The sequence below is a fragment of the Dama dama genome, chromosome 4, assembly GCF_033118175.1.
Source record: "Dama dama isolate Ldn47 chromosome 4, ASM3311817v1, whole genome shotgun sequence".
Lineage (NCBI taxonomy): Eukaryota > Metazoa > Chordata > Mammalia > Artiodactyla > Cervidae > Dama > Dama dama.
The window spans coordinates 54825641-54852566 of record NC_083684.1 but is presented as its reverse complement, the minus strand read 5'-3'; the positions used below and the strand labels follow the sequence as shown (position 1 = coordinate 54852566).

The 26926-nt window shown below is 42.2% G+C and overlaps 2 protein-coding genes, 1 non-coding gene and 1 pseudogene across 3 annotated transcripts; all 4 read left to right on the top strand.

Annotated features, from left to right (window-relative positions):
- The first annotated feature begins 3663 nt into the window (after positions 1 to 3663).
- On the top strand, positions 3664 to 3798 carry LOC133055315 (small nucleolar RNA SNORA70). Its single transcript, XR_009692608.1, has one exon. It is a non-coding gene; the product is annotated as a small nucleolar RNA SNORA70 (small nucleolar RNA).
- Positions 3734 to 4186, top strand: LOC133051148 (large ribosomal subunit protein uL16-like). The gene has a single exon (XM_061135592.1). It carries the CDS (start codon positions 3749 to 3751, stop codon positions 4157 to 4159), a length of 411 nt encoding a protein of 136 aa, XP_060991575.1. The 5' UTR covers positions 3734 to 3748; the 3' UTR covers positions 4160 to 4186.
- Positions 4187 to 6246: 2060 nt separating this feature from the next.
- Positions 6247 to 24929, top strand: LOC133055096 (cytochrome P450 2B4-like; annotated as a pseudogene).
- A 24-nt stretch (positions 24930 to 24953) lies between these two features.
- Positions 24954 to 26004, top strand: LOC133054389 (serine/threonine-protein phosphatase 2A catalytic subunit beta isoform-like). Its single transcript, XM_061139353.1, has one exon. The coding sequence runs from the start codon at positions 24999 to 25001 to the stop codon at positions 25926 to 25928; it is 930 nt and encodes a 309-aa protein (XP_060995336.1). The 5' UTR covers positions 24954 to 24998; the 3' UTR covers positions 25929 to 26004.
- Positions 26005 to 26926: the final 922 nt, after the last annotated feature.

Below are 26926 nucleotides of genomic sequence, written 5' to 3'. Positions count from 1 at the left end.
TCCCTTTGAAGTCTAAAAAAACTCTACCTTTTTTACTCCCTTCCTTCACATTTTACATTTTTCATGCCATATTTTTACATGTTAATGTTTATCTCTTAACTGTTTATTGTAGTTTGAGTTAATTTTACAGATCTTGTCTTCTAACCTTTTTATAATACTAGCTTACTTAAGTGGTTGATCCACAGCCTTTACTAGTCAGATTTTTTCCTTCCTTTCAAATTCTTACTTCCAATAAAAAGTTACTCTGTTGTAACCTTTTCTTTTTCACTTAAGACCCTTTAACACTTCTTGTAAGTTCAGTTTAGTATTGATGAGCTCTTTTACTTTTTTGCTTGTCTGCAACACTCTTTATCTCTCCTTCAACTCTGAATGATAACCTTACTGGGCAGAGTATGGTAGGTTGCAGTGTTTTCCTTTTGAGCACTTTGACCATATCATGTCACTTCCTTCTGGCCTGCAAAGAATCTGCAGAAAAATCAACTGATAGTCTTAAAGTCTCTTGTGACTTTGTGTTCTTTTGCTGCCTTGAAAACTCTTTAATTCTGCTGTTTTAACCGTGATACATCTTGGTGTGGATCTCTTTGGGTTCATCTTCTTTGAGACTCTCCATGCTTCCTGTACTTGGAAATCTGTTTCCTTTTTCAGCTTCTGGAAGTTTTTCACTACAATGCTATCAAAGACGTTCTACCCCTTTCTCTCTCTTCTCCTTATTGGACCTCTGTTATGTGAATGTTGGTATGCTTGATGTACCAGAGCTACCTTAAGCTATCCTCTTTTTTAAAAATTTGTTTTTCTTATTGCTGTCCTGATTGGATGCTTTCCATTATTCTATCTTGCAGATAGCTTCTGCATTTTTCCATATCACCTACTGCTGTGACTAGGAGTAAGCAACCCAACCGTGAACACTGTTTAAGAGCAAAGTCATAGCCCTCTGGTGAGCCCTGCTGGTTTTCAAACCAGCTTAGGGGACTTGTCTTCCTTGTGTTGGACCCCAGGGCTGGGATGCCCTATAGATAGACTATATTTCCCATGCTACAGATGTCCAGCTTGGACATAAGACTTACTTTGGCCAATGGAATACAAGCAGAAGTGTTGAGTGTTATTAGAGTGAAATCTGTACGAGCCATTGCATAGTCTGCCATCATCCCTCTTTTAACTCTGTTGCTAGACAAGCAAAATCCCCAAAGGAGCCTGTCTCTTCAGCTGAGTCCCCAAATGAAGAAGACGTGCAGTAGAATCTCTTGTTGATGTTCTGTAAAAATAAATGTGACCAAGAAATATGCTTAGCTCTTGTAAGCGATTGAGATTCTGGGATTGTTTGTTACTACAGCATAATTAAGCATACACTGACTGAAGCAATAATGCTGAAGGTGATTCAGTAAAAGAAGAAAATAGGATCTGTGTGAGCCCTTACTCCACTGGATGAGATTCAATTCTTGTCTTGCTTTGCTCTTTTTCTCTGTCTCTCTCATTATTCTTGAGATAATTTTTGATTATTGTCTCTCTGTATTTTTATTTCTCTTGAATGTTAATATTTGTGGCTCTGTCTCTAACTTTGAGGCCATCCTATTCTGAGATTTTCTTAGTAGTGAGAAGAGAGTTTTTTCAACAGTATGTTGTTTCAGTAATAAGGATAATAACATTAACTCATATTCCACTTTCAAAGCAAGTCACATGGTTATGTCTAACTTCAAAGTGAGTGGGAAAATGCATTTTCTGTCTATTTCTTGAGAAAAGAGAACAAAATATTGGTTAATAATCTACATGAGTAGCACAAACTCTGAACTGTTCCTAGAAACTGATCTCAAGAAACAAGTGTCAGCATCAGAACCTCCTCGCTATTCTTTTTTCACTCCTTTTGTGGGCACAGAGACCATCAATATTACTCTCCCTATATACTCATTCACATGTCACAGTGGGCAGGGTCATTGAGAAACAGGATCTAAATCTTGCCCTCCTCTGGGGCCTCACTTACCCTAACTGTTCTAGGGATGGTTGTAACAGTAAGTTATTTAAGGTATTTCTTTTTTTTTTTTAATGTTATTTATTTATTTATTTTTGGCTGCACTTGGATCTTCATTGCTGCACGTGGGCTTTATCTCTAGTTGTGGCACCATGCCAGGACATAGGGTGAATGAAAAGGTGAAAGTTATTCCCATTGACTCTAAAGATAGCAAGGTCTCCAGCAGTGACTTGCATGATAGAAAATACTTTGCCCAACCCACACACCTACAGTCAATTAATCTTTGACAAAGGAGACAAGAATACACATTGGAGAGAAGATAGTCTCTTCAGCAAGTGGTGGTGGGAAAGCTGAACATTTGCAGCTATTGATAAATCAATGAAGTTAGAACACTCCCTCACACCCTGCGCAAAAATACCTCAAGATGGCCTAAAAGACACCACATGACTCCATAAAGTTCCCAGAAGAGAAAATAGGCAAAATATTCTCTGATGTAAATTGTACCAATGTTTTCTTAGGTCAGTCTCTGAAGGCAACAGAAATAAGAATAAAAGTAAACAAATGAGACCTAGTCAAATTTGTAAACTTTGGCACAGCAAAGGAAACCTTAAAAAGAATGAAAAAACAAACAACCTACAGCCCGGGAGAAAATATTTACAAATGAAGCGACCAACAAGGGTTTCATTTCCAAAATATACGAACAGCTTATATAACTCAATAACCAAAAGTAAACAACCCAATCAAAAACTGGGCAGAAGACTTGAGTAAACACTTCTCCAAAAGGGCATACAGATGGTGAACAGGCACATGAAAAGATCCTCAGCATTGACAGGTATTAGAAAAATGCAAATCAAAACTAATGAGGTATCACCTCACGAAAGTCAGAATGGGTATCATTAAAAAATCTACAACAGTCGGCAAAAACAAGACTGGGAGCTGACTGTGGCTCAGATCATGAACTCCTTATTGCAAAATTCAGACTTAAATTGAAGAAAGTAAGGAAAACTACCAGGCCATTCAGGTATGACCTAAGTCAAATTCCTTACAATTATTACAGTGGAAGTGACAAATAGATTCAAGGGATTATATCTGATAGATAGAGTGCCTGAAGAAATATGGATGGAGGTTTGTGACATTGTACAGGAGTTGGTAATCAAAGCCATCCCCAAGAAAAAGAAATGCAAAAAGGCAAAATGGTTGCCTGAGGAAGCCTTACATATAGCTGAGAAAAGAAGAGAGGCAAAAGGTAAAGGAGAAAAGGAAAGATATACCCACTTGAATGCAGAGTTCCAAAGAATAAAAAGGAAAGATGAGAAAGCCTTCTTATGTGAAGAAAGCAAAGAAATAGAGGAAAACAATAGAATGAGAAAGGCAAGCGATCTCTTCAAGAAAATTAGAGATACCAAGGGAACATTTCATGCAAAGATGGGCTCAATAAAAGACAGAAAAGGTATGCACCTAACAGAAGCAGAAGATATTAAGAAGAGGTAGCAAGAATACACAGAAGAACTATACAAAAAAGATCTTCATGACCCAGATAATGACCATGGTGTGATCACTCACCTAGAGCAGACATCCTGAAGTGTGAAGTCAAGTGGGCCTTAGAAAGCATCACTATGAACAAAGCTAGTGGAGGTGATGGTATTCCAGCTGAGCTATTTTAAATCCTAAAAGATGATGATGTTAAAATGCTGCACTCTTTGCAGCCAATTAAGCCGACTGTGCTCTTTTCCCCATGGGGGCCCAGTGTGCAATGGCTGCAAACAGCAGCCTCCTTGGTAGTGTATGCAACCTGTTGCCTGTACAGGTAGCCCTAAGGGACCTTGGAGACAACTCTTCCTAGTGGACATTCATGACTGGCCTGCTGTTTCTCAATCTAGACTCCAGACAGGTATGCGTGGTGCCTTTGGAAAGCCCCAGGGCACAGTGGCCAGGGTCCACATTGGCCAGGTCATAATGTCCATCCGCACCAAGCTGCAGAACAAGGAGCATGTGATTGAAGCCCTCCGCCGGGCCAAGTTCAAGTTCCCTGGCCGTCAGAAGATCCACATCTCCAAGAAGTGGGGATTTACCAAGTTCAATGCGGATGAATTTGAGAACATGGTGGCAGAAAAGCGACTCATCCCGGACGGCTGTGGGGTCAAATACATCCCTAATCGTGGTCCCCTGGACAAATGGCGGGCCCTGCACTCATGAGCATCAGCTCTGTTCCCTCCTTAATCACGCTCACCAATAAATGCTATTTCCTGTCAAAAAAAAAAAAAAATGCTGCACTCAAAATGCCAGCAAATTTGGAAAACTCAGCAGTGGCCACAGGACTGGAAAAGGTCAGTTTTCATTCCAACCTCAAAGAAAGGCAGTGCAAAAGAATGTTCAAACTACCGCACAGTTACACTCATCTCACACGCTAGCAAAGTAATGCTCAAAATTCTCCAAGCCAGGCTTCAGCACTACATGAACTGTAAACTTCCTGATGTTCAGGCTGGATTTAGAAAAGGCTGAAGAACCAGAGATCAAACTACCAATGCCCACTGGATTGGATCATCGAAAAAGTAAGATAGTTCCAGAAAAACATCTATTTCTGCTTTATTGGTTACACCACAGCCTTTGACTATGTGGATCACAACAAACTGTGGAAAATTCTGAAAGAGATAGGAATACCAGACCACCTGACCTGCCTCCTGAGAAATCTGTAGGCAGGTCAAGAAGCAACATTAGAACTGGACATGGAACAATGGACTGGTTCCAAATTGGGAAAGGAGTATGTCAAGGTTGTATATTATCACCCTGCTTATTTAACTTATATGCATAATACATCATGCAAAATGCTGTGTTGGATGAAGCACAAGCCGGAATCAAGATTGCTGGGAAAAATATCAATAACCTCAGATATGCAGGTGACACCACCCTTATGGCAGAAAGCAAAGAGGAACTAAAGAGCCTCTTGATGAAAGCAAAAGAGAAGCATGAAAAAGCTGGCTTAAAACTCAACATTCAAAAAACTAAGGTCATGGCATCTGGTTCCATCACTTCATGGCAAATAGATGGGGAAACAATGGAAACAGTGACAGACTTTATTTTCTTGGGCTCCAAAATCACTGCAGATGGTGACTGCAACCATGAAACTAAAAGATGCTTTCTCCTTGAAAGAAAAACTATGACTAACCTAGACAGTATATTAAAAAGCAGAGACATTACTTTTCCAACAAAGGTCCATCTATTCAAAGCTACAGTTTTTCCAGTAGTCATGTATGGATGGATATGTGAGTTGTACATAAAGAAGGCTGAGAGCCAATGAATTGATGTTTTTGAACTGTGGTGTTGGAGAAGATTCTTGAGAGTCCCTTGGACCACAAGGAGATCCAACTAGTCCATCCTAAAGGAAATCAGCCCTAAATATTCATTGGAAGGACTGATGCTGCAGCTGAAACTCTAATACTTTGGCCACCTGATGGGAAGAACTGACTCACTGGAAAAGACCCTGATGCTGGGAAAGATAGAAGGCAGGAGGAAAAGGGGATGACAGAGGACGAGATAGTTGGATGGCATCACCAACTCAATGGACATGAGTTTGAGCAAACTCCAGGAGATGGTGAAGAACAGGGAAGCCTGACATGCTGCAGTCCATGGCGTCACAAAGAGTCGGACATAACTGAGCGGCTGAACAAAAACACATGCTCTTTGTTGAATATAAATAAAATAAAATTAATAAAGCAAAATAATAAAAGAAAAGAAAAATTTGCTGAGGAACCCCCAAACTCAGACCACACAGAGTTAGGTCTTCCATCAGACCCCACCTCCTCTTCCACACCTCACTCTCCACAGATGCACACCCCCCCACACCCAGTGGGCACAGGACGCCCACTTCTGCTGGCCAGCTAACCTTAGTCCCTCATAACGCAATGCCACTCACCTACAAAACTGGCTACAGCCTCCCTTGCCGTGCCACCACCCTACACCCAGCCTCCACAAGTTCCTCTGGCTGATACCACCCCTCTTCCTTGGGGAACATACTCTCTGTTCAAGGGCATCGCCCACCAAGATACCTCCAGCCCATCAGGAGCTTAACAAAAGCTGGCTTGGGATCCAACTGAGAGGATCAACTCCATGGCCTCTGCAGTGCCTGTGCCTTTGGGCTCCTTCATGTCTCTGGGGGTTTCAAAAGCAGGAACTCTGCCAAGGTAGGATCCTGGAACATCGTTCCCAAAATATTCGGCAAAATAACAAAGAACAGAGCAGACAAACTTTAAGAAGAACAGCAGCATTGAAGGCAGGCATGGACCATGGCTCTCTCTGCCATTCTGCTCCTCATCCTCTTCGTTGGCTTCCTGCTCTTCTGGGGCCACCCTGCCTCCTGGGGCCGCCTCCCCCCAGACCCCAGCTTCTGCCCTTCCTAAGGAACATCTTTCAATTGGACCATAAAGGCTGTCTCAAGCCATTCCAGGTGGTGAGATGGAAAGGGCAGGGGGTTGGAAAGCCAGAGATGGGTGGATGGTAAACAGTTCAGAGGCAGTGAGGGAGCTGGGGGTCAACTTTGGGTGGGATTTGCCCTACTCCTTGCCCTACCCCCTGCAAGAGACTGTCTTCTTGCAGTCTTGATCTGGCCCTCTACGCCCACTAGAGAAGCTTATGACACGTCCTATGAGGAGTGGAAACAAAGTTGAGTGGAGAGAGAAATTATTTTTTCATTAAAAAATTTTATTGGAGTACTGTTGACTTACATTGTTGCGTTAGCTTCAAGTTTATGGAAAAGTAGGTTAGTTATACATTTATATATATTCATTCTTTTCCAGATTCTTTACCCATATAAGTTATTACAGAATATTGAGTAGGGTTCCCTGTGCTATACTAGTAGGTCCTTTTATATATGGACTACTAGGTCCAATTTTATATATGGTAGTGTGTGTATGTTAATCCCAAATTCCTAGTTTATCTTTCCACACCCTGCATGTTTCACCTTTGGTAACTGTAAATTTCTTTTCTACATCCATGACTCTGTTTGGTAAATACATTCATTTGTATCATTTTTTAAAAAAATTATATTCCACATATGAGTGATAACGTATTACATTTGTTGTTCTCTGTCTTACTTCACTTAGTATGATCATCTCTAATTCATGTTGCTGCAAAATGACATTATTTAGTGCAGGGAGCCGGCCTGAACGTACAGGCCCCTTACGGCCCTAAGAGAGAACAAAGGGTCTCTCTTTGTCCTGCCACCCCTTCTTGCTAAAGTATAGACTGGCATTTGTCTCCTTCAGGGAAAAAACACACCGGTGACCTTTCGCCTGTTTTTCTGGTGCTGATAAACTCATCATGCTCGAAACCTGTTTTCCATCTAGATAATGTTCTATTGATGAAGCCTGTTTTCTATCTAATGTTCTATTGATCTTAATCATGTTGGGCGCTAGGGTAATTAACGCTTTACTGATCTTAAGTGTGGGAATTTAAAACATCTGTAGCTCTGCACGTATGCAAACCCTCGATCTATTCTTAGTAACTCCTGTTAGCGTATATATAGGCGTGGTGTTCTTCAATAAAGTCGGCGGAGTCAGACGCAAGCGGACTCCGTCCCTCTCAACCCCATCTTTCTCTTTCTGAGTCTTCTTTCTGAGTCTTATTTTTCCTAGGTACTCTGGTAATTGCGTTCTTGACCAGTTCGTTTGCCGGCTGGCTCCGGCAATTTAGTTCTTTTTTATGACTAATATTCCATTGTATATATGTACCACATCTTCTTTAACCATTCCTCTATCAATGGACATTTAGGTTGCTTCTGTATCTTGGGTATGGTAAATAGTGCTGGAGTGATCATTAGGTTGCATGTATCTTTTCCTTCTTAAGGCTTTTAATACAGTCCCCAGTACAGTTTCATAATATGTGCCAAGTGGGTTTTCAAAATAATAAGGATAGATGATAAAGATCATCAGTACTTTGGAGGGTGCAGTAGAAGACTCTATCCTTAATGGCTTCTGTTCTGTTTTTGAAATTAACTGTTATTGGATATAGTTGATTTATAATGTTGTGTTAGTTTCTGCTGTATAGCAAAGTGAATTAGTTATACATATATCCACTATTTTTTAGATTCTTTTCCCAAAAAGGTCATTACAGAATATTGAGTAGTTCACTGTGCTATAAAATAGGTTCTTATTAGCTATCTATCTTATACAAACATAAGTGTATATATGTTAATCCCATTCTCCCAATTTTTCAGCCCCCCACTTTCCTCCTAGGTAACCATAAGTTTGTCTTCTACATCTGTGATACTACTTCTGTTTTTCTTTTAATTAATTTTTATTGGAGTATAGTTGATTTATAATGTTGTGTTATTAACATATCTCCTCTCTTCTAGACTCCAATCCTATATTGGTCATTAGAGAATATTGCATAGATTTCCCTATGCTATATGGTAATATCTTATTAGTTATCTATTTTATACATAGTAGTGTTTATATGTCAATCCCAATCTCCCAATTACCACCCCTCTTCCCACTTGGTAACCATAAGCTTGTTTTCTACATCTGTGACTGAATTTCTGGTTTGTAAATAGGATCATTTGTATTATAACTTTAGATTTCGAATATATATATGATACCACACAATATTTGTCTTTCTCTGTCTGACTTACCTCCCTCAGCATAACGAACTCTAGGTTCATCTATGTTGCTGCAAATGGCATCACTTCATCCCTTTTCACGGCAGAGTAATATTCCATATTATATATATATGCACTACTTCCTTACCTAATCACCCATCAGTAGACATTTAGGTTGCTTCCATGTCCTGGCTATTGTAAATAGTGCTGCAATGAACACTGGGGTGCATATATCTTTTCAAACTATGGTTTTCTCTGGACATATGCCCAGGAATGAGATTGCAGGATCATACGGAAGCTTTATTTTTAGTTTCTTAAGGAACCTCCATACTGTTCTCCACAGTGATTGCACCAATTTACGTTACAACCAACAGTATAGGAGGGTTCCCTTCAGAGAGAGATTCTGATAGACTTGAGACTTTGAACTGAGATCCTGTGTGGGTTGGGACAGAGTGATAGAGAGTCATTCTATAGCTTGGATGTAGGAGTCTCTGTAATTCTTAAATCCAAAGCTGGGAGGGCTCTTGGAAAAGCCAAGAGAGGAGGATGCTTGGGGTCAGGTGGTATATGTGAGGCTCGGAGGAGACCACAGAGTTCCAGTCTCTGCTCTTCCCTGGCAGGGCTGCAGCCTGCAGGGTAGGCTACCTGGGAGGTGTGGTCCAGGGGTGAGGTGGAGAGCCTTCTCTTGAGTCAGAGAGTGAGACCTGGACTCTGCCCCCACAGCTGTGGGAGAAATACAGGGATGTCTACCATCTACCTGGGGTCTCGGTCTGCTGTCATCCTGTAGGGTTATGAGGTGATGAGGGAGGCCCTGGTGGATCAGGCCGAGGTGTTCTCCGGCCAAGGGCATGTCACCATCATTGACCCTGTCTTCCAGGGAACAGGTGAGTGGGGGACAAGGGTGAGGATTATGGAGGGAAGGAGGGAACATCCCATGTGTCTTCTCAACCTTCCTTCCATGCCCCATCATCAGGTCTAGGTTTTGCCAGTGGAAAGTCTTGGAAGAGTCTACAGTGATTCTCTGTGACCACCAAGAAGGCCTTTGGGATGGGGAAGTGGAGTATTGAGGAATGAATCAAGGAGGAGGCTCAGTGTCTGGTGGAGGAGCTTTGGAAATCCCAGGGTGAGTGCAGACTGGGTTGACATGGGGATGAAATGGGGGCAGAGGAGAGAGAAATGCAGAGATAGGAAGAGGAAGAGAAGGATATAGATAACAGAGAAGAAAAAAAGAAAGAAAATGATGGAGACAGAGAGAGAGGGAGAGGTAAAGAAAGCAGACAGAAACAGGGAAGAGATAGAGATGAAGGAGGACAGAGAGATCCTGAGAACACTCACAAAATGAACCTGGGAGCAGATTAGGAAAAGACTTAGGAAAAAATAAAAAGAGATATAGGGTCTGAGGATCACAGAATGTCAGTGAGGTCAAGGAGAGGAGACTCAAAGACATATGGGGCTAAGGAGAGAGAATAGAGAAGAAGGGGTGATTTTGAAAGAAAGAGTCAAAGACCAGACCAGAGAAAGTCACCCCAAGACAGAGAGTAAGAAAAACAACAAAAGACACAGAGGTAGAGACTCTTACAAAGAAGAGCTGAAACTCACAGGAACAATGAGATCTGGTTGGCCAACAGAAAAGAAAGAAAACCATCAAACAAGCTGAAATGGCACTAGTCAGGTCAGTCTCCCAGGACAATGCAGGGGACCCTCATAACAGACCTCTCCTTCTTAGAGGCCTATCTAGACACCCACATCCTCCTTAACTCCATCACCACCAACATCATCTGCTCTGTTGTCTCTGGTGAGTGCTTTAATTACCAGGACCCTAGATTAATACGGCTGCTACATTCACTGAATGAAGTCTTCACCATTCTCAGCTGCTTCTATAGCCAGGTGAGGTCAAAGATTGCACTGTGGGCCAGGAATCGAGGTGGGTGGATCATGGGAAAAGTTAGATATTTTCTGTCCTGAACACCAAAAGCAGAATGCATCAAGAGATCAGTTTTATGTGAGCACTCCAAGTCCTGCACCCTTCCAGGTGAGGCCATCAGTCAGTTCGAGTGTCAGAATCAGACCTCGGACAAGGACAGGCTTTGAGAGAAGAAACCTCAGCAGATATGAGTGACTGGCTCGGAGTGCAGAGGTCTATTCACCACTGTGTGTGTGTATGTGTGAGTGTGGGTGAGTTGGGTGACTGTGTGGGTGTGTGCTCAGGTGGGAGGTATACTCTTCACGTTCACTGGGTGAATGATACTCTTTGGATGTTGCTGCATGTGCAGCTCAGAACACACAGCACCAGCCCAGTGAGTACAGTGGGTTCTGGGACCTCGTTTGCTGCCTTGTACGTGGTTGAAATCTTCCCGAGCATCTTGAAACACTTTTCTGGCACACACACCTGCTTGTACAGCATGCTTCAAGAAGTGAAAGATTTTTCCACTGAGAATATAGAGAGCCACTGGAAGACACTAGACCCCAGTGACCCAAAGGACTTCATTGATTCCTTCCTGCTCCACATGGACAAGGTAAGGGCTGCCCCAGATTCAGGGCAGGGGCGGGGTGGACGTGAAAAAGAGTGATGAACACACTACTGTATATTTATACAGTACATACTATATATACTACTAGTATATTTGTGTGTGATGTACCTGAAATTTAAATGTTGAAATACTTATGTAAGGATTAGCAAGCAATCCATGGTTCAACCCTCCCCTGATTCATTCCTAACCCTCTCTAATCCTTTTTCCTGGAATGCCTCTAAAGAGATGGTAGATAAGGAGTTGATCTGTGACCCAGTTAAGCTTTCTCTGAGTTGGAGCTCACTACTTCTCTCAGTTCTGACAGACAGAGATCGAACCCTGCATCTATCGGTCGTAAACATATGTCTATTCTGACTGGTAGAGGCCAATGTTTATTCTGATTGGTGGAAGCTGATGTCTCTTCTGATTGGTCTGGCAAGTGCCTCAGTTCAGTTCAGTTCAGTTCAGGCGCTCAGTTGTGTTGACTCTTTGCGACACCATGGACTGCAGCATGCCATGTTTCCCTGTCCATCACCAACTCCCAGAGTTTACTAAACTCATGTCCATTGAGTCAGTGATGCCATACAACCATCTCATCCTCTGTCATCCCCTTCTCCTCCTGCCTTCAATCTTTCCCAGCATCAGGGTCTTTTCCAATGAATCAGCTCTTTGCCTCAGGTGGCCAAAGTATTGGAGTTTCAGCTTCTAACATCAGTCCTTCCAGTGAACATTCAGGACTGATCTCCTTTAGGATGGACTGGTTGGATCACCTTGCAGTCCAAGGGACTCTCAGGAGTCTTCTCCAACACCACAGTTCAAAAGCATCAATTCTTTGGGGCTCAGCTTTCTTTATAGTCCAACTCTCACATTCATACATGACTACTGGAAAAACCATAGCCTTGACTAGACGGACCTTTGTTGGCAAAGTAATGTCTCTGCTTTTTAATATGCTGTCTATGTTGGTCATAACTTTCCTTCCAAGGAGTAAGTGTCTTTTAATTTCATGGCTGCAATCACCATCTGCAGTGATTTTGGAGCCCAGAAAAATAAAGTCAGCCACTGTTTCCACTGTTTCCATTTACTTGCCATGAAGTGATGGGACTGGACCCCATGAACTTTGTTTTCTGAACATTGAGCTTTAAGCCAACTTCTTCACTCTCCTCTTTCACTTTCATCAAGAAGCTCTTTAGTTCTTCACTTTCTGCCATAAGGGTGGTGTCATCTGCATATCTGAGGTTATTGATATTTCTCCTGGCAATCTTGTATCCAGCTTGTGCTTCATCCAGCCCAGCATTTCTCATGATGTACTCTGCATATAAGTTAAATAAGCAGGGTGACAGTATACAGCCTTAATGCACTCTTTTTCCTGTTTGGAATCATTCTGTTGTTCCATGTCCAGTTCTAACTGTTGCTTCCTAACATGCATACAGGTTTCTCAAGAGGCAGGTCAGGTGGTCTGGTATTCCCATCTCTTTCAGAATTTTCCAGTTTGTTGTCATCCACACAGTCAAAGGCTTTGGCGTAGTCAATAAAGTAGAAATAGATGTTTTTCTGGAACTCTCTTGCTTTTTTGATGATCCAATGGATGTTGGCAATTTAATCTCTGGTTCCTCTGCCTTTACTAAACCCAGCTTGAACATCTGGAAGTTCACGTTTCATGTATTGTTGAAGCCTGGCTTGGAAAATGTTGAGCATTATGTTACTAGCATGTGAAATGAGTGTAATTCTGCAGTAGTTTGAGCATTCATTGGCATTGCCTTTCTTTGGGATTGGAATGAAAACTGACCTTTTCCAGTCCTGTGGCCACTGCTGAGTTTTCCAAATTTGCTGGCATATTGAGTGCAGCATTTTCAAAGCATCATCTTTTAGGATTTGAAAGAGCTCAGCTGGAATTCCATCACCTCCATTAGCTTCGTTCATAGTGAAGCTTCCTAAGGCCCACTTGACTTCACATTCCAGGATGTCTAGCTCTAGGTGAGTGATCACACCATCATGATTATCTGGGAAGATCTTTTTTGTACAGTTTTTCTGTATATTCTTGCCACCTCTTCTTAATATCTTCTGCTTCTGTTAGGTGCATACCATTTCTGTCCTTTATTGAGCCCATCTTTGCATGAAATGTTCCCTTGGTATCTCTACTTTTCTTGAAGAGGTCTCCAGTCTTTCCCATTCTATTGTTTTCCTCTATTTATTTGCACTGATCACTGAGGGAGGCTTTCTTATCTCTTCTTGCTATTCCTTGAAATTCTGTATTCAAATGGGTATATCTTTCCTTTTCTCCTTTGTTTTTGATTTCTCTTCTTTTCACAGCTATTTGTAAGGCCTCCTCAGACAGCCATTTTGCCTTTTTGCATTTCTTTCTCTTGGGATTGGTCTTGATCCCTGTCTCCTGTCCAATGTCACGAACCTCCATCCATAGTTCATCAGGCACTGTGTCAGATCTAGTCCCTTAAATCTATTTCTCACTTCCACTGTATAATCATTAGGGATTTGATTTAGGTCATACCTGAATGGTCTAGTGGTTTTCCCTACTTTCTTCAATTTAAGTCTGAATTTGGCAATAAGGAGTTCATGATCTGAGCCGCAGTCAGCTCCCATCTCGTTTTGGCTGGCTGTATACAGCTTCCCTATTTTTGGCTGCAAAGAATATAATCAATCTGATTTCAGTGTTGACCATCTGGTGATGTCCATGTGTAGAGTCTTCTCTTGTGTTGTTGGAAGAGGGTGTTTGCTATGACCAGTGCATTTACTTGTCAGAACTCTATTAGCCTTTGCCCTGCTTCATTCTGTATTCCAAGGCCAAATTTGCCTGTTAAGCCAGGTGTTTCTTGACTTCCTACTTTTGCCCTCCAGTCCCCTATAATGATAAAGACATCTTTTTTAGGTGTTAGTTCTAGAAGGTCTTGTAGATCTTCATAGAACCGTCCAACTTCAGCTTCTTCAGCATTACTAGTCGATGCATAGACTTGGATTACCATGATATTGAATGGTTTGCCTTGGAAACGAGCAGAGATCATTCTGTCGTTTTTGAGACTGCATCCAAGTACTGCATTTCAGACTCTTTTGTTGACTATGATGGCTACTCCATTTCTTCTAAGGGATTCTGGCCCACAGTAGTAGATATAATGGTCATCTGAGTTAAATTCACCCATTCCAGTCCATTTTAGTTCACTGTTAGTAGGCAAGTGCCTACTAGTTTTTAAATATTTTTGGTATCATTCCTGGAATGTCAGCCACAAGGGCCAATCCAGAGCGCAATGACACTCAAGGACACAACAACATCAGCAATATTAACAACAAATTAACCCCAAGGGTATGGTGCGTGTCATCAGTTCAGTTCAGTTGCTCAGTCGTGTCCGACTATTTGCGACCCCATGAATCGCAGCACGCCAGGCCTCCCTGTCCATCACCAACTGCCGGAGTTTACCCAAACTCATGTCCATCGAGTTGGTGATGCCATCCAGCCATCTCATCCTCTGTTGTCCCCTTCTGCTCCTGCCCCCAATACCTCGCAGCATCAGGGTCTTTTTCAATGAGTCAACTCTGCTCATGAGGTGGCCAAAGTATTGGAGTTTCAGCTTCAGCATCAGTCCTTCCAATGAACACTCAGGACATATTATTTCAAAACAACCCAGCAAAATATTTTTTCATCAGTGAAGCACCTTCTGGCGTAGAAGGTGTTTATATTTATGAAGTTTTTTGTAATTTGAAAAATTCTTGGGTGACACTAAGATACTTTCTAGTTTATAAGCCAGGCTCATTACAAAGCATTACCATTTGCAATGCATTTTATCGTCTACCAAAGTACATCATTTTTGCCAACTACTTTTTGGGGTTGAGCTAAGGGACAGAGAGTTTATATTCCTTGCCCAAAGACACAGAGCTAGTAAATGATAGGGTTGAGTTGGAAATCCAAGCACTTTGGCTCCAGCTCTCACCCCTTTATTACCTTATTGGCCTTGATTAAAGAAAAAAGGATCAGGAAAAAAAAATAACTGGCATAGAGTAACGTGTTGGTAGGGAGATAGGAATACCCAGACATTGGGAATCTTCACAAGAGGAGACATTAAAAATCAACCATCCCCATCTCTAGGAGTGCTCAGATCCTGAGAATGAGTTTCACCAGAAGAATCTCATTCACACGGTGCTCTCACTGTTCTTCGCTGGCTCAGAGACCTCTAGTTCCGTTGTTTGCTATGGGTTTCTACTTCCTCTCAAGAACTCTGATGTCTTAGGTGAGCTTGGCTTATGGGAGGTGGGGACGGGGGACAATTGACAGTCTTTAAGGGCATGCCTTCCATTTCTAAGGAAGGTGGTTGGCTGACGGGATAAGACAGACAAGTTCTGCCCTGAGCAGTCTGAAAAATAAAAAAATCACCCTTATCAGGATTTGTAACTTGTAATAAAGATTTGTTGCAGGCAGATCTCTTTGAATTTGACAAAGCACTTTAGGGTTTACAAAATATTTTTTCATCAGTGAAGCACCTTCTGGCGTAGAAGGTGTTTATATTTATGAAGCTTTTTGTAATTTGAAAAATTCTTGGGTGACACTAAGATACTTTCTAGTTTATAAGCCAGGCTCATTACAAAGCATTACGATTTGCAATGCATTTTATCGTCTACCAAAGTACATCATTTTTGCCAACTACTTTTTGGGGTTGACTAAGAACTTGACTTTGCTGATTTACAACTAATTAAAAAGCCCCTGCTGTGGTTCTCTTGTTGATGGTCTGCAGATCAGACTTGGAGAAGCTCTCAAAGTTTCTTAGAGAAACTGATCAAACTCCATTATTTCACAGGAATGAATTTAAGACTAGAGAAGGGAGTGATTTGTCTAATATCACTTAGCTGTCAGTGGCACAAAAGGATATGACACCATTTTAAGCTACAACTCATTTTTAGAAGAGTGGGGGCGGGGGGGAGGCATCCTTAAATGTTGAATGAATTTCTATCCACCCAACCTTACCCAAGTTACCCTCTGTCATAACTTGAGTGGAAACATCACACAAGACTTCCCCACGAAGAAGCTTCTGACTTTATTTTTTGATGCTTTCATTGAGAACGAATGATAACCCAACATCTTACTTAAGAATTTATAAAACCCTCTCAACAGTCTGCAGGTCATTGTTAGGTCACTTGGTTGAGTCCATTGTTATGAGCATTTATTGTGTACCCTCCTCCCATCCTTATCATTCACAGAGAAAGTCCACACAGAAATCGACAGAGTGATTGGAGCACACCATTTCCCAGCCCTGAAAGATCAGGCAAAAATGCCTTATACAAAGGCCATCATCCACGAGATTCAGAGATTCAGTGATCTCCTCCCCTTTGGTGTGCCCCACTCTGTCATCAAGGATACTGACTTCTGGGGATATTACCTCCCTAAGGTGAGACCAGCAGGGCTACAGAATCATTTGCAAGGTGCTGTCTGCACCCAGTCCTATGGTTGTCTGATTGTTGGACTATAAGAAGAATTTTTACTTCTAGATTTTTGTGGGAGAAAGGGAGAGTTTAGAAAAAGAGAAAAGCCCTCTCCTGTTTATTCTATCTTATCTTTCTACCTTTACAAGATGTTAGATTTGCTGAAAAGTAATATATCTGTATTGAAATCTGTTATACAATAGAGTTAGTTTTTTAAAAGCTATTCTATCACCTCACCTTTATGTTTATATGAACCCATTTGTTACTGTTATTGTTCGGTCACTAAGTCTGACTCTTCAGGACCCCATGGACTGCAGCATGCCAGGCTCCTCTTGTCCTCCACTATCTCCCAGAGTTTGCTCAAATTCATGTCCATTGAGTCAGTGATGCTATCTAACCATCTCACCCTCTGCTGCATGCTTCTCCTTTGCCTTCAATCTTTCCCAGCATCAGGGTCTTTTCCAATGTGTCGGCTTTTCGCATCAGGTAGCCAATGTATTGGAGCTTCAGCATCAGTCCTTCCAATAAATATTCAGGGTTGATTTCCTTTAGGATTGACTGGTTTGTTTTCCTTGCAGTCCAAGGGACTCTCAAGAGTCTTCTCCAGTCCTACAACTCAACAGCATCAATTCTTTTGCACTCAGCCTTGTTCTTGGTCCAACGATTGCATCCGTACGTGATTACTAGAAAAAAAACATCATGTTGAATATACGGACCTTTGTTGGCAAAGTGGTGTCTCTGCTTTTTAAAACCTACCTGTCTAGGTTTGTCATAGATTTCCTTCCAAGGAGCATCTTTTAATTTCATGGCCGCAGTTACTGTCTGCAGCGATTTTCCACATACACAACAATTGACTGATAGCGTGTCTGTCATTTTGCAACTTGTGTCGAGTGTGCATGTCACCTTCCCCTCTGGTCTTTAAGTCTATATCAGTACAATTTGAAACTTGTTGGTGCATGTCTGTGTGTATGAGTATGGCTTTCCTTTTTTAATATAACAGTACACTGTATAGATAGGGGCTTCCCTGGTGACTTCCCAGGTGGCCCAGTAGTAAAGAATCCACCTGCCAATGTAGGAGGCACAGCAGTTGCAGGTTCAATTCCTGGGTCAGGAAGATCCCCTGGAGAAGTAAATGGCAACCTACTCCAGTATTCTTGCCTGGAAAATCCCTACGGACAGAGGATCCTGCCAGGCTACAGTTCATGGGGTCACAAAGAGTCAGACATGAGTGAGCACAGATAGCAGCATAACATATAGATATATTATTCAGGTCGATGCCTATGGTTCTAACTTATTTTTTTCATGGTAGCTTATGTTGCTGAGTCTAGGTGCACCTAGGGGTGATATTTACAGTGTTGATCACCCAATGGTTGATTGATACCAGCACCCATCAGATTATATTCCAGCCCTAGTCCTGGAGTCAACTTCTTAAAGGGCTCTGTTGAGTCAGATGTGAGCCTTTTAGTTGATGGATCATAAAGTAGACCAAGGGGTCTTGGGGATGAGGGATCAGGGTGGTTGGTGACGATACCTGGAGGGATGAGACACTAGTAACCGAATGGGGAGAGTCATTTCAACATTCCTGCCACCAACTATAGAGCCACACAGTGGGTGAAGCTCATTATCAGCTGTGGAGGCACCATAATGGATTCAGCCACTCTTTGTTGCTGGTCATTTGGGTCCACTTGTCTTTAACATCCTCTTAGGGCATTACCATGTATCCCATCCTGAGCTCTGCCCTCCATGACCCACGCCACTTTGAGAAGCCAGATGCCTTCTACCCTGGCCACTTCCTGGATGCGCAGGGCAACTTCAGGAAGTCAGAAGTCTTCATTCCATTCTCCATAGGTAAGCCATGCTCTTTCTCCCCCAAGGGAATGCCTGCTTACTCCTGTTCTGTGTGTGACTTTCTGACTCAGTTCAGGCCCAAACACGTTTTGGCAAAAGATGAGATTTTGAAGGACAGAGAAATCAAGACATCTACAGAGACAAGGATAGTGGGGGTGTGGGGAGGGGATGGGGGAAGGAAGGGACGAGGTATGATGGGGGAGGAAGATGGATAAAGTGATAAAGTGAGAGACACAGACACACACTTGAACACAGAGAACAGACAAATAAATGATCCATTATCAAGAACCTGCTATGTCCCAACAATGAGGAAAAGTGTTTACAATTTTTCTAAGTTAAAATAGCCATTTTTCTTCTAACTTACACAAATAAGGATGTAAAGTAAAAAGTTGACATTAAAAATAACCTTTAAGTCACTGCTAAATCAGACATATTAATACTACAGAGGATGTCCTTTAAAAATATTTTTAACATTTACACATATGCAAGGTAGGTGATCTGGGTTGGATCCCTGGATTGGGAAGATTCCCTGGAGAAGGGAACGGCTACCCACTCCAGTATTCTGGCCTGGAGAATTACATGGGCTGTATAGTCCATGAGGTTGCAAAGAGTCAGATACCACTGAGTGACTTTCACTTTCACTTTCAAGGCATGTGATATAGACAGATAGATAATGGGTAAGTAGCTGAAGGAACAGTAAAAAGAAAGAAAGGGACAGAAAGGAAGAGAAAGAAGAAACATTCATTGATTTACTTCTTGTTAGCTAGTTTCATATTTAAAATACAAGCCAGTTTAGAATGAGATCCAGGAGGAATTAAGGAATATTTACTCCCAGAATTTTGCAGTTACCCGTAATCCATCACCTATCAAATGATTCAATTTTTAGCCACTATTTGAAATTTATATTTAAAATGTTTAATCTCCTTAGGTATATTTCTGTTTGTTTTTTCATAATGATGCACATTCACATTGACTGTCTAATCTGTTTTTTCTAGCTATACAATATTATTTGAATTATTCTACCTGTACAATGTGTTTTAATATTTTACAGGTGCCATTGCTCTTCTTTTTTCCTGTAACACGTTTTATTTTTCTTCCAAGCATACTTTAGAATCATTCTGTCAAAGACTCAAAAAAAATTCCACTGGGATTTTATTAGGATTAACCTAAATTTGTAATTTGATTCACATAGCTTTGACAAGTCTACATGTTGAATATATCCTAGACAAAAGATAGTGCTTCCATTTAGTCCTTCTCATATCATTGGAGGCATCTTGAACTTTTTAGCTAGGTTTTGTATATTTCTTGCTAAATTTATTGCTAAGAAACATGGGAGGAGACTGTGGCTATTGTTCGTAGAGCCTCTCTGTCAGGTCGGGCTGTGGGTTGCTGTAACAAAATGCCATAGACTGGATGGTTTAACAAAAAAAAATTATTTTTCAGGGTCTGGAAGCCACAAGTCTGCGATCAGGGTGCCAGCGTGGTCAGGTTCTGGTCTTCCTGGCTTGCACACGGCCGCCATCTTGCTGTGGCCTCACACGGCAGAGTGAGCGCTCTGGGATCACTTCCTCTTCTTGTAAGAATCCTCTCCCCTCAAGGAGGCCCCACCCTAATGAGCTCATTTAAACTTAATTATCTTCCAAGGTCCCTTCAGAAAGAACACACTTCAGTCCAGAAACACTCTTCTAAAAACATTTTTAATTGTTTTACTATCAGAAATCCACTGAGGTTTGGGGGTGTATATTTCTGTCATAACTGAACAAACTCTTTGTATTACTTTCATAATGAACAGTGTTTCATTTATTCTCTTGGCTGTTCCTACTAACTGGTGTTAGCATCTGTAAATGATAATATTATGACTTAATTATTTCTTATGCTAAAGCCATATGTCATGTCATGTTTTCCCTAATATCATGGGCTAGCACTTCCGGAATCATGTGATGTAATAGCACTGATAGTGAGCAATCTTGTCCAAGTCCTAACTTTGAGAGTATTTTTATTTTCTCTATGAAGCTGAATGCTGGCTATTGCCTATTCCAGATATTTTATGACTACTCCACCAAAGGAAATATCTTTCTTCTCGCTATTTTACAACAAGTTCTTAAAATTTTGATTTAATATTCCCATTGAGTATTCTTGATAATTTTTTCAGCTCCTGTCAAGTGATCAAATTGTTTTTCTCCTTTGACCTCTTAAAGAAACAGTCAATGTCTGAGTGTTGAATCATTCTGTCTTGTAGAACTGGAACAGAGAGGCCCAGGAGGGCATAGGGCTTGCTCAAGACCCAGTAGGAACTCAGGGTCTATGTAGGTCAGGGCACAGCTAAGCTATGATAAATATGCTTAATATCTCAAGAACTAAAAGTCAAAAAGTTTATTTTTCTGCTCAGGCAACACGCCCACCCCAGGTCATCACAATCGTGTAGAAATGGAGCTAGTGGGAACTCTATCCAAACACACAAAGAAACAAGGAAAACAGAATAACATGCACCCGTTTAGCTCACAGGTCATTGGACAAAGCAAGTCCCTTCCAAGTTCAATGTGCCAGAGATGTTTATGTGCCCAGCGATGTGCTGTGACTACTTATGAGCTGTAATGAACTTTGCCACACACACAAGGCAGCTCTCTGGGATCCTTTCCTTCCCACTGAGACTGTGGGTCAATAGAATGCTGTCAAAACTGTGGCCCAGCCCAAGCACACACTGGTCCCTCTCTTGGTTATTCCAGTGCACACAGCCTGTGCTGAAGTCAGCTGTGGATACTCAGGGCTCCACCTACATGGACACTTCTGTGATGGCTGACTTCATCTTCTGGGAAGACATGAGTGGGTGTTATGATAGAAAATGAGGCTCAAGGGTAAGCAGGGCACTAGTCAAGAGTATTTATCAGGCATGATGTAGGCATGAGCAGTCAGAAGCTCCAGGGGTTGGGGTTTGGGGATTTGGTCTGGCAGGCTGACTCTGTTGCCTGCTGATGGTGGGCAGGACCAGGGAGCTGGGAGGAGGGTCGAAGTGACCAGAAGAGTGCAGACACTCAGAAGCTTAGAGCAAAGGCAGTTTATCCACTGATTAGAAGTAGGTCACCATTTGTACAGCCAAGCGCCCACCCACTCCAGGACAGGCCAGAGGTTTCAGCTCCCCCGTACCTCATAGCCAGGGCACGCTGCCAGAGATTTCTCCAGTGTTTTCCCATTTTCTCATAAATTGGCTTAGTTGAGATTATAATTAACATATAGAGGCACACAACTTTCTAGATAGGAAAAGACTAGGTGCCAGGAGGGACACAGGAGGGCATCTGTATGGGATAGGCTGGGAAGAGGTGGAGCTGAAGTAGAACTTACAGGCACACACCCCTGCGTGCACTGGCACATACACCCCCCTCTCCCCACCCCCCCCCCACACACACACACACACTGGTGTTGGTACTGAGGACAAGAATAGGATCGCAAGTACTTTGCCTGCAAATCTATGTAAATGAGCATGCACATATTTCAGGACTGTGGAGATGGGGCAACCACACGTTTTCCAGGAATCCCCCTCCACTGACACCTTACATCCGCAGGAAAATGCCTCTGCCTGGGTGAGAGTTTGGCCCACTCAGAGCTCTTCCTCTTCTTGACCTCTCTGCTGCACAACTTCTCCTTGGGGTCTCCCAAGGCCTGGAAGACATCGACCTCACGCCAAGGGAGAAAGGGGCAACGCGACCACCCCCTGTGTTCCAGATCAGCTTCCTGCCCTGCAGGGGAGGGGGAAAGCGAGAGGAGGTCCAGATCCCCTCGGAGTCTTTGCCTCCAGCCCCTTCCCTCTGTCCAGAATTAACGTGTGCAGGCTCCTGACTCCTCCCTGCTCACTCTCTCCTGTGCAAAGTCCCTTGTGTGGTCTCCCCATCATCTCCAACCTGCTGTAGTCACCTTCATCCCCAGATGGCCTGCACTGTTAACTGAGGATATTTCAGGGTCAAGAAATACCTGCAATATCTTAGTGTCACCACCAAACCCCCAGCACAGTTAGGAAAACTGAGGCCCGAAAGGAGGACAACAAGATTTAGACCCCAGCTTACCCAGAACAGCAGCATCAGCACCGGGTCTCCTGCCCCCCACCCTTGTCTCCACCTGCTCTGCACACCCCTGCCCTCCTCCTCCTACCTTGAATTGACATGGCTAGTTCAGCCCTCAATTTCTATCCTGTATATCTTCCTCCCCTCTTTGATTTTATGCTCCAAAACCAGTGAGACCAAAATAAAGTTCTTTTCTTTCTGGCCAATGGCTATCTGTGCTCCCTTGCTCTCTGTCTTTGGTAAAATTCATATATTGTAAAATTAACATTTAACCACTTTAAACAGTTCCATGGCATTGAGTACAATCACTATGTTCTGCACCATCATCTTTTTCTTCCAAAACATTTTAATCACCCCAAAAGGAAACTTCATCCCCTTATCAAGTAACTCACCACTCTTCCATCCCTCTAGCCACTGGTATGTTTCTTTGTCTATTCTGGAAGTTTCATATAAATGGAATCCTACTTCATGTGTATTACAAAACATTCAGTTATAAAATATTTTATGAGGACTTCCCTGATGGCACAGTGGATGAGAATCTGCCTGCCAACAGAGGGGACATGGGTTTGATGCCTGGTCTGGGAAACTTCTACACGCCTCGGTGCAACTAAGCCCATCCATCACAACTACTGAGCCTGTGTGCTACAACTACTGAAGTTCAAGTGCCCAAAGCCTGTCCACAGCAAGAGAAGCCACCGCAATGAGAAGCCCGGAAACTACAACCAGAGAGTAGCTCCAGCTCTCTGCAACTAGAGAAAGCTCACGTGCAGCAACAAAGACCCATCGAAGCCCCAAATAATTAATTAAATTATAAAAAATACTTTATAAGGGATGCAGTAATTTGCAGTTCAAATCACATTTTTATGTGTACAAAATACTTGATTATTTTGAAGGCATTATTAAAATAAGTTTATCTTTTCCAAATACTTGTCAGCATATCATGGATCTTAAAATGTCAAGCATTACAGCAAAGGTCCCTCTAGTCAAAGCTATGGTTTTTCCAGTAGTCATGTATGGATATGAGAGTTGGACCATAAAGAAGGCTGAACGCTTAAGAATTGATGCTTTTGAACTGTGGTGTTGGAGAAGACTCTTGAGAGTACCTTGGACTGCAAGGAGATCCAACCAGTCAATCTTAAAGGAAATCAGTCCTGAATTTTCATTGGAAGGACTGATGCTGAAGTTAAAGCTCCAATACTTTGGCCACCTAATGCAAAGAGCAGCCAACTCATTGGAAAAGACCCTGGTGCTGGGAAAGATTGAAGGCAGAAGGAGAAGGGGATGACAGAGGATGAGATAGTTGGATGGCATCATCAACTCGATGGACATGAGTTTGAGCAAGTTCTGGGAGATGGTGAAGGACAGGGAAGCTTGGCATGCTGCAGCCCATGGGTCACAAAGAGTCAGAGACGACTGATCAACTGAAAAACGAACAGCAAACAACGAACAACAAGCACTGCCTTGTAGATATCCAACTGCATTAAAAAATGACCAAATGCTTTACAATCTACAATCAATTTGCTGATTATCGAAACATCATACTTCATAATCTATGTAATTTATGGTATAATATTTAAAATCATTCTAGTGTTTGCAAAATAAAGTTTACAAAATATTCATTCATCCCAGAAACACTTATTGAGCCTCTGGTGTGTGCCAAGCATGTTCTAGGCTCCTGGGGTCAAATGCTTCAAAGTAGTTAAGACCATTTCTGTGGTGGTCATGTCCATCAAAAGCTATTCCATTTTGAATTATTTGATTTTTTTTTCTTTTTTTTATTTGATATTTTTAAGTATTTGTTTAATTTTTAAAATTTTTGACCACCCTGAGAGGCAAGTAGGATATTTGTTCCCTGACTGGGAATTGAACCCATGCCCCCTTGCAGTGGAAGTGTAGAGTTTTATATACTGGACTGCCAGGGGAGTCACAAATTATTTTATAAAGAACAAATCCTATATTAATAAACCAGTTATCACTGACAAACACACTGCTGTCTACACATTACTTTGTTATGTAGTGAGCTCAGTACTTTACAATATGCAAGAGACTTTGCCTCTTGTAAATAGTTTGATTATTCAAAAGCATACAGCAATTTACATCTTTCCAATTATAAAGCATTTTACAGTTTTAAGAGCACCTGATGATTACAAAACAATTCAACTTGTATGGATCACTTCACATTAAAAAAAAAAAAAACTGCCTTTAGAAAACCTCTGTAATGCTTACAGAGTATACTGCAGTACACAGAACTTCTTGCTGTTTACAGAACATTTTGTACTTTTTAAAGTACTCCTAGAGAGAGAAGGAGCCAGGGCCGGCGGGCGGCAGGCGGCGGGTGCCCATCCTCCGGCGGCAGCTGCGCGGAAGCCCCGCACGTCCCCGCGTCCTTCACCGACTCCCGGGGCGCGCGGGCCGGGGCGGGCGGGGATCTCCCGGAGGCCGCGCGCTCGGAGCCGCTCGAGGGGCTTGGGCGGGGCGCGGGGTCCGCGGTGCCCGGCTCCTCCCTCCCCCGCCGGGAGCTGGCGGCGGCGGGGGGCTAGGGGAGCGGCGCCCGGGGCGGGGGCGCGCGGGGGGCGGGAGGAGGCGGCGGCGAAGGGGCGGGGGCCGCCATGGACGACAAGGCGTTCACTAAGGACCTGGACCAGTGGGTCGAGCAGCTGAACGAGTGTAAACAGCTCAACGAGAACCAAGTCCGGACGCTGTGTGAAAAGGCTAAGGAAATTTTAACGAAAGAATCAAATGTGCAAGAGGTCCGTTGTCCTGTTACTGTCTGTGGAGATGTGCATGGTCAATTCCATGATCTTATGGAACTCTTCAGAATTGGTGGGAAGTCACCAGATACAAACTATCTGTTCATGGGTGACTATGTAGACAGAGGTTATTATTCTGTGGAGACGGTGACTCTTCTTGTGGCATTAAAGGTGCGTTATCCAGAACGCATCACAATACTGAGAGGAAACCACGAAAGCCGACAAATTACCCAAGTATATGGCTTTTATGACGAACGTCTGCGAAAGTATGGAAATGCCAATGTTTGGAAATATTTTACGGATCTCTTTGATTATCTGCCACTTACAGCTTTAGTAGATGGACAGATATTCTGCCTCCACGGTGGCCTCTCTCCATCCATAGATACACTGGATCATATAAGAGCCCTGGATCGTTTACAAGAAGTTCCACATGAGGGCCCAATGTGTGATCTGTTATGGTCAGACCCAGATGATCGTGGTGGGTGGGGTATTTCACCACGTGGTGCTGGCTACACGTTTGGACAAGATATTTCTGAAACATTTAACCATGCTAATGGTCTCACACTGGTTTCTCGCGCTCACCAACTTGTAATGGAGGGATACAATTGGTGTCACGATCGGAACGTGGTTACAATTTTCAGTGCACCCAATTACTGTTATCGTTGTGGGAACCAGGCTGCTATCATGGAATTAGATGACACTTTGAAATATTCCTTCCTTCAGTTTGACCCAGCACCCCGTCGTGGAGAGCCTCATGTGACCCGGCGCACCCCAGATTACTTCCTGTAAATCCCTCTTGGGAAAACCTGCCTTTGTATGTGGAGGATATCTGGCTTTTTAAAATATATATATATATATATATATATTTAAAAACAAAACAACAAAAAAAGCAACAGTAATCTATGTGTTTCTGTAACAAATTGGGATCTGTCTTGGCATTAAACCACATCATGGACCAAAATGTGCCGTACTAATGATGAGCATTCAGCACAATTTGAGACTGAAATTAGTTCAACACTAAGTTCTAGATCGGTCGGTCTTAACAGTTTGCCTGCTGTATTGTAGTAACCATTTTCCTTGGGACTGTTCAAGCAAAAAAGGTAACTAACTCCATCTCTTGCGCTTACTGGGAAATTTTAGTTAAGAGTGTTTAACTGGCATGGATTAATAGGGTTGGATTTTTATTTTTAAGAAAAATTCATAAGCTAACTTCCACTTAATTCATTACCATTTATTTTATTGAAATGTATAATTAACTGAAAAAAGGATTCTTGGGAGTACGTTGTCATAACATTTAAAGAGATTTCCCTTCTTTAAAACGAAATTACTGTTTTATGTTGATCTGCATATTTCTGTATATTTGTCATGATAGTGCTTGCATTCTACTTGGTGTACTGAGCAAATAAACTTTCTGTTTTAAACAAAAAAAAAAATAAAATAAAATAAAGTACTCCTAAACTTACAAAGCACTTTAACATTTACAAAGATTCTACTATGTACATAGGATACAGCATAGATAAACACTGGGTGGTTTACAAAGTATTTCATAACAGATAGCAATATTTCTGTCTACAAAATACCTTAGCAGAGTACATTGCTGCAAAGTGATTTTTCACTTTACAAAGTACATATGTCAATAAATTGTATTGCTCACAAAGAAGTGGCCATTCACAAAGGGCTTTATTTCTGAAATGGAGCGGGACACTACAGTCTTTTCCCACGATGTCCTGACTGCCTTTTGTCTGTGGAAAAAACTTTTGCCAAAGAACAAGTTTAATCAGAAAGTG

Coding starts and splice junctions, on each gene's coding strand:
- LOC133051148 (XM_061135592.1), top strand. CDS start 3,749: ATGCAACCTGTTGCCTGTACAGGTAGCCCTAAGGGACCTTGGAGACAA.
- LOC133054389 (XM_061139353.1), top strand. CDS start 24,999: ATGGACGACAAGGCGTTCACTAAGGACCTGGACCAGTGGGTCGAGCAG.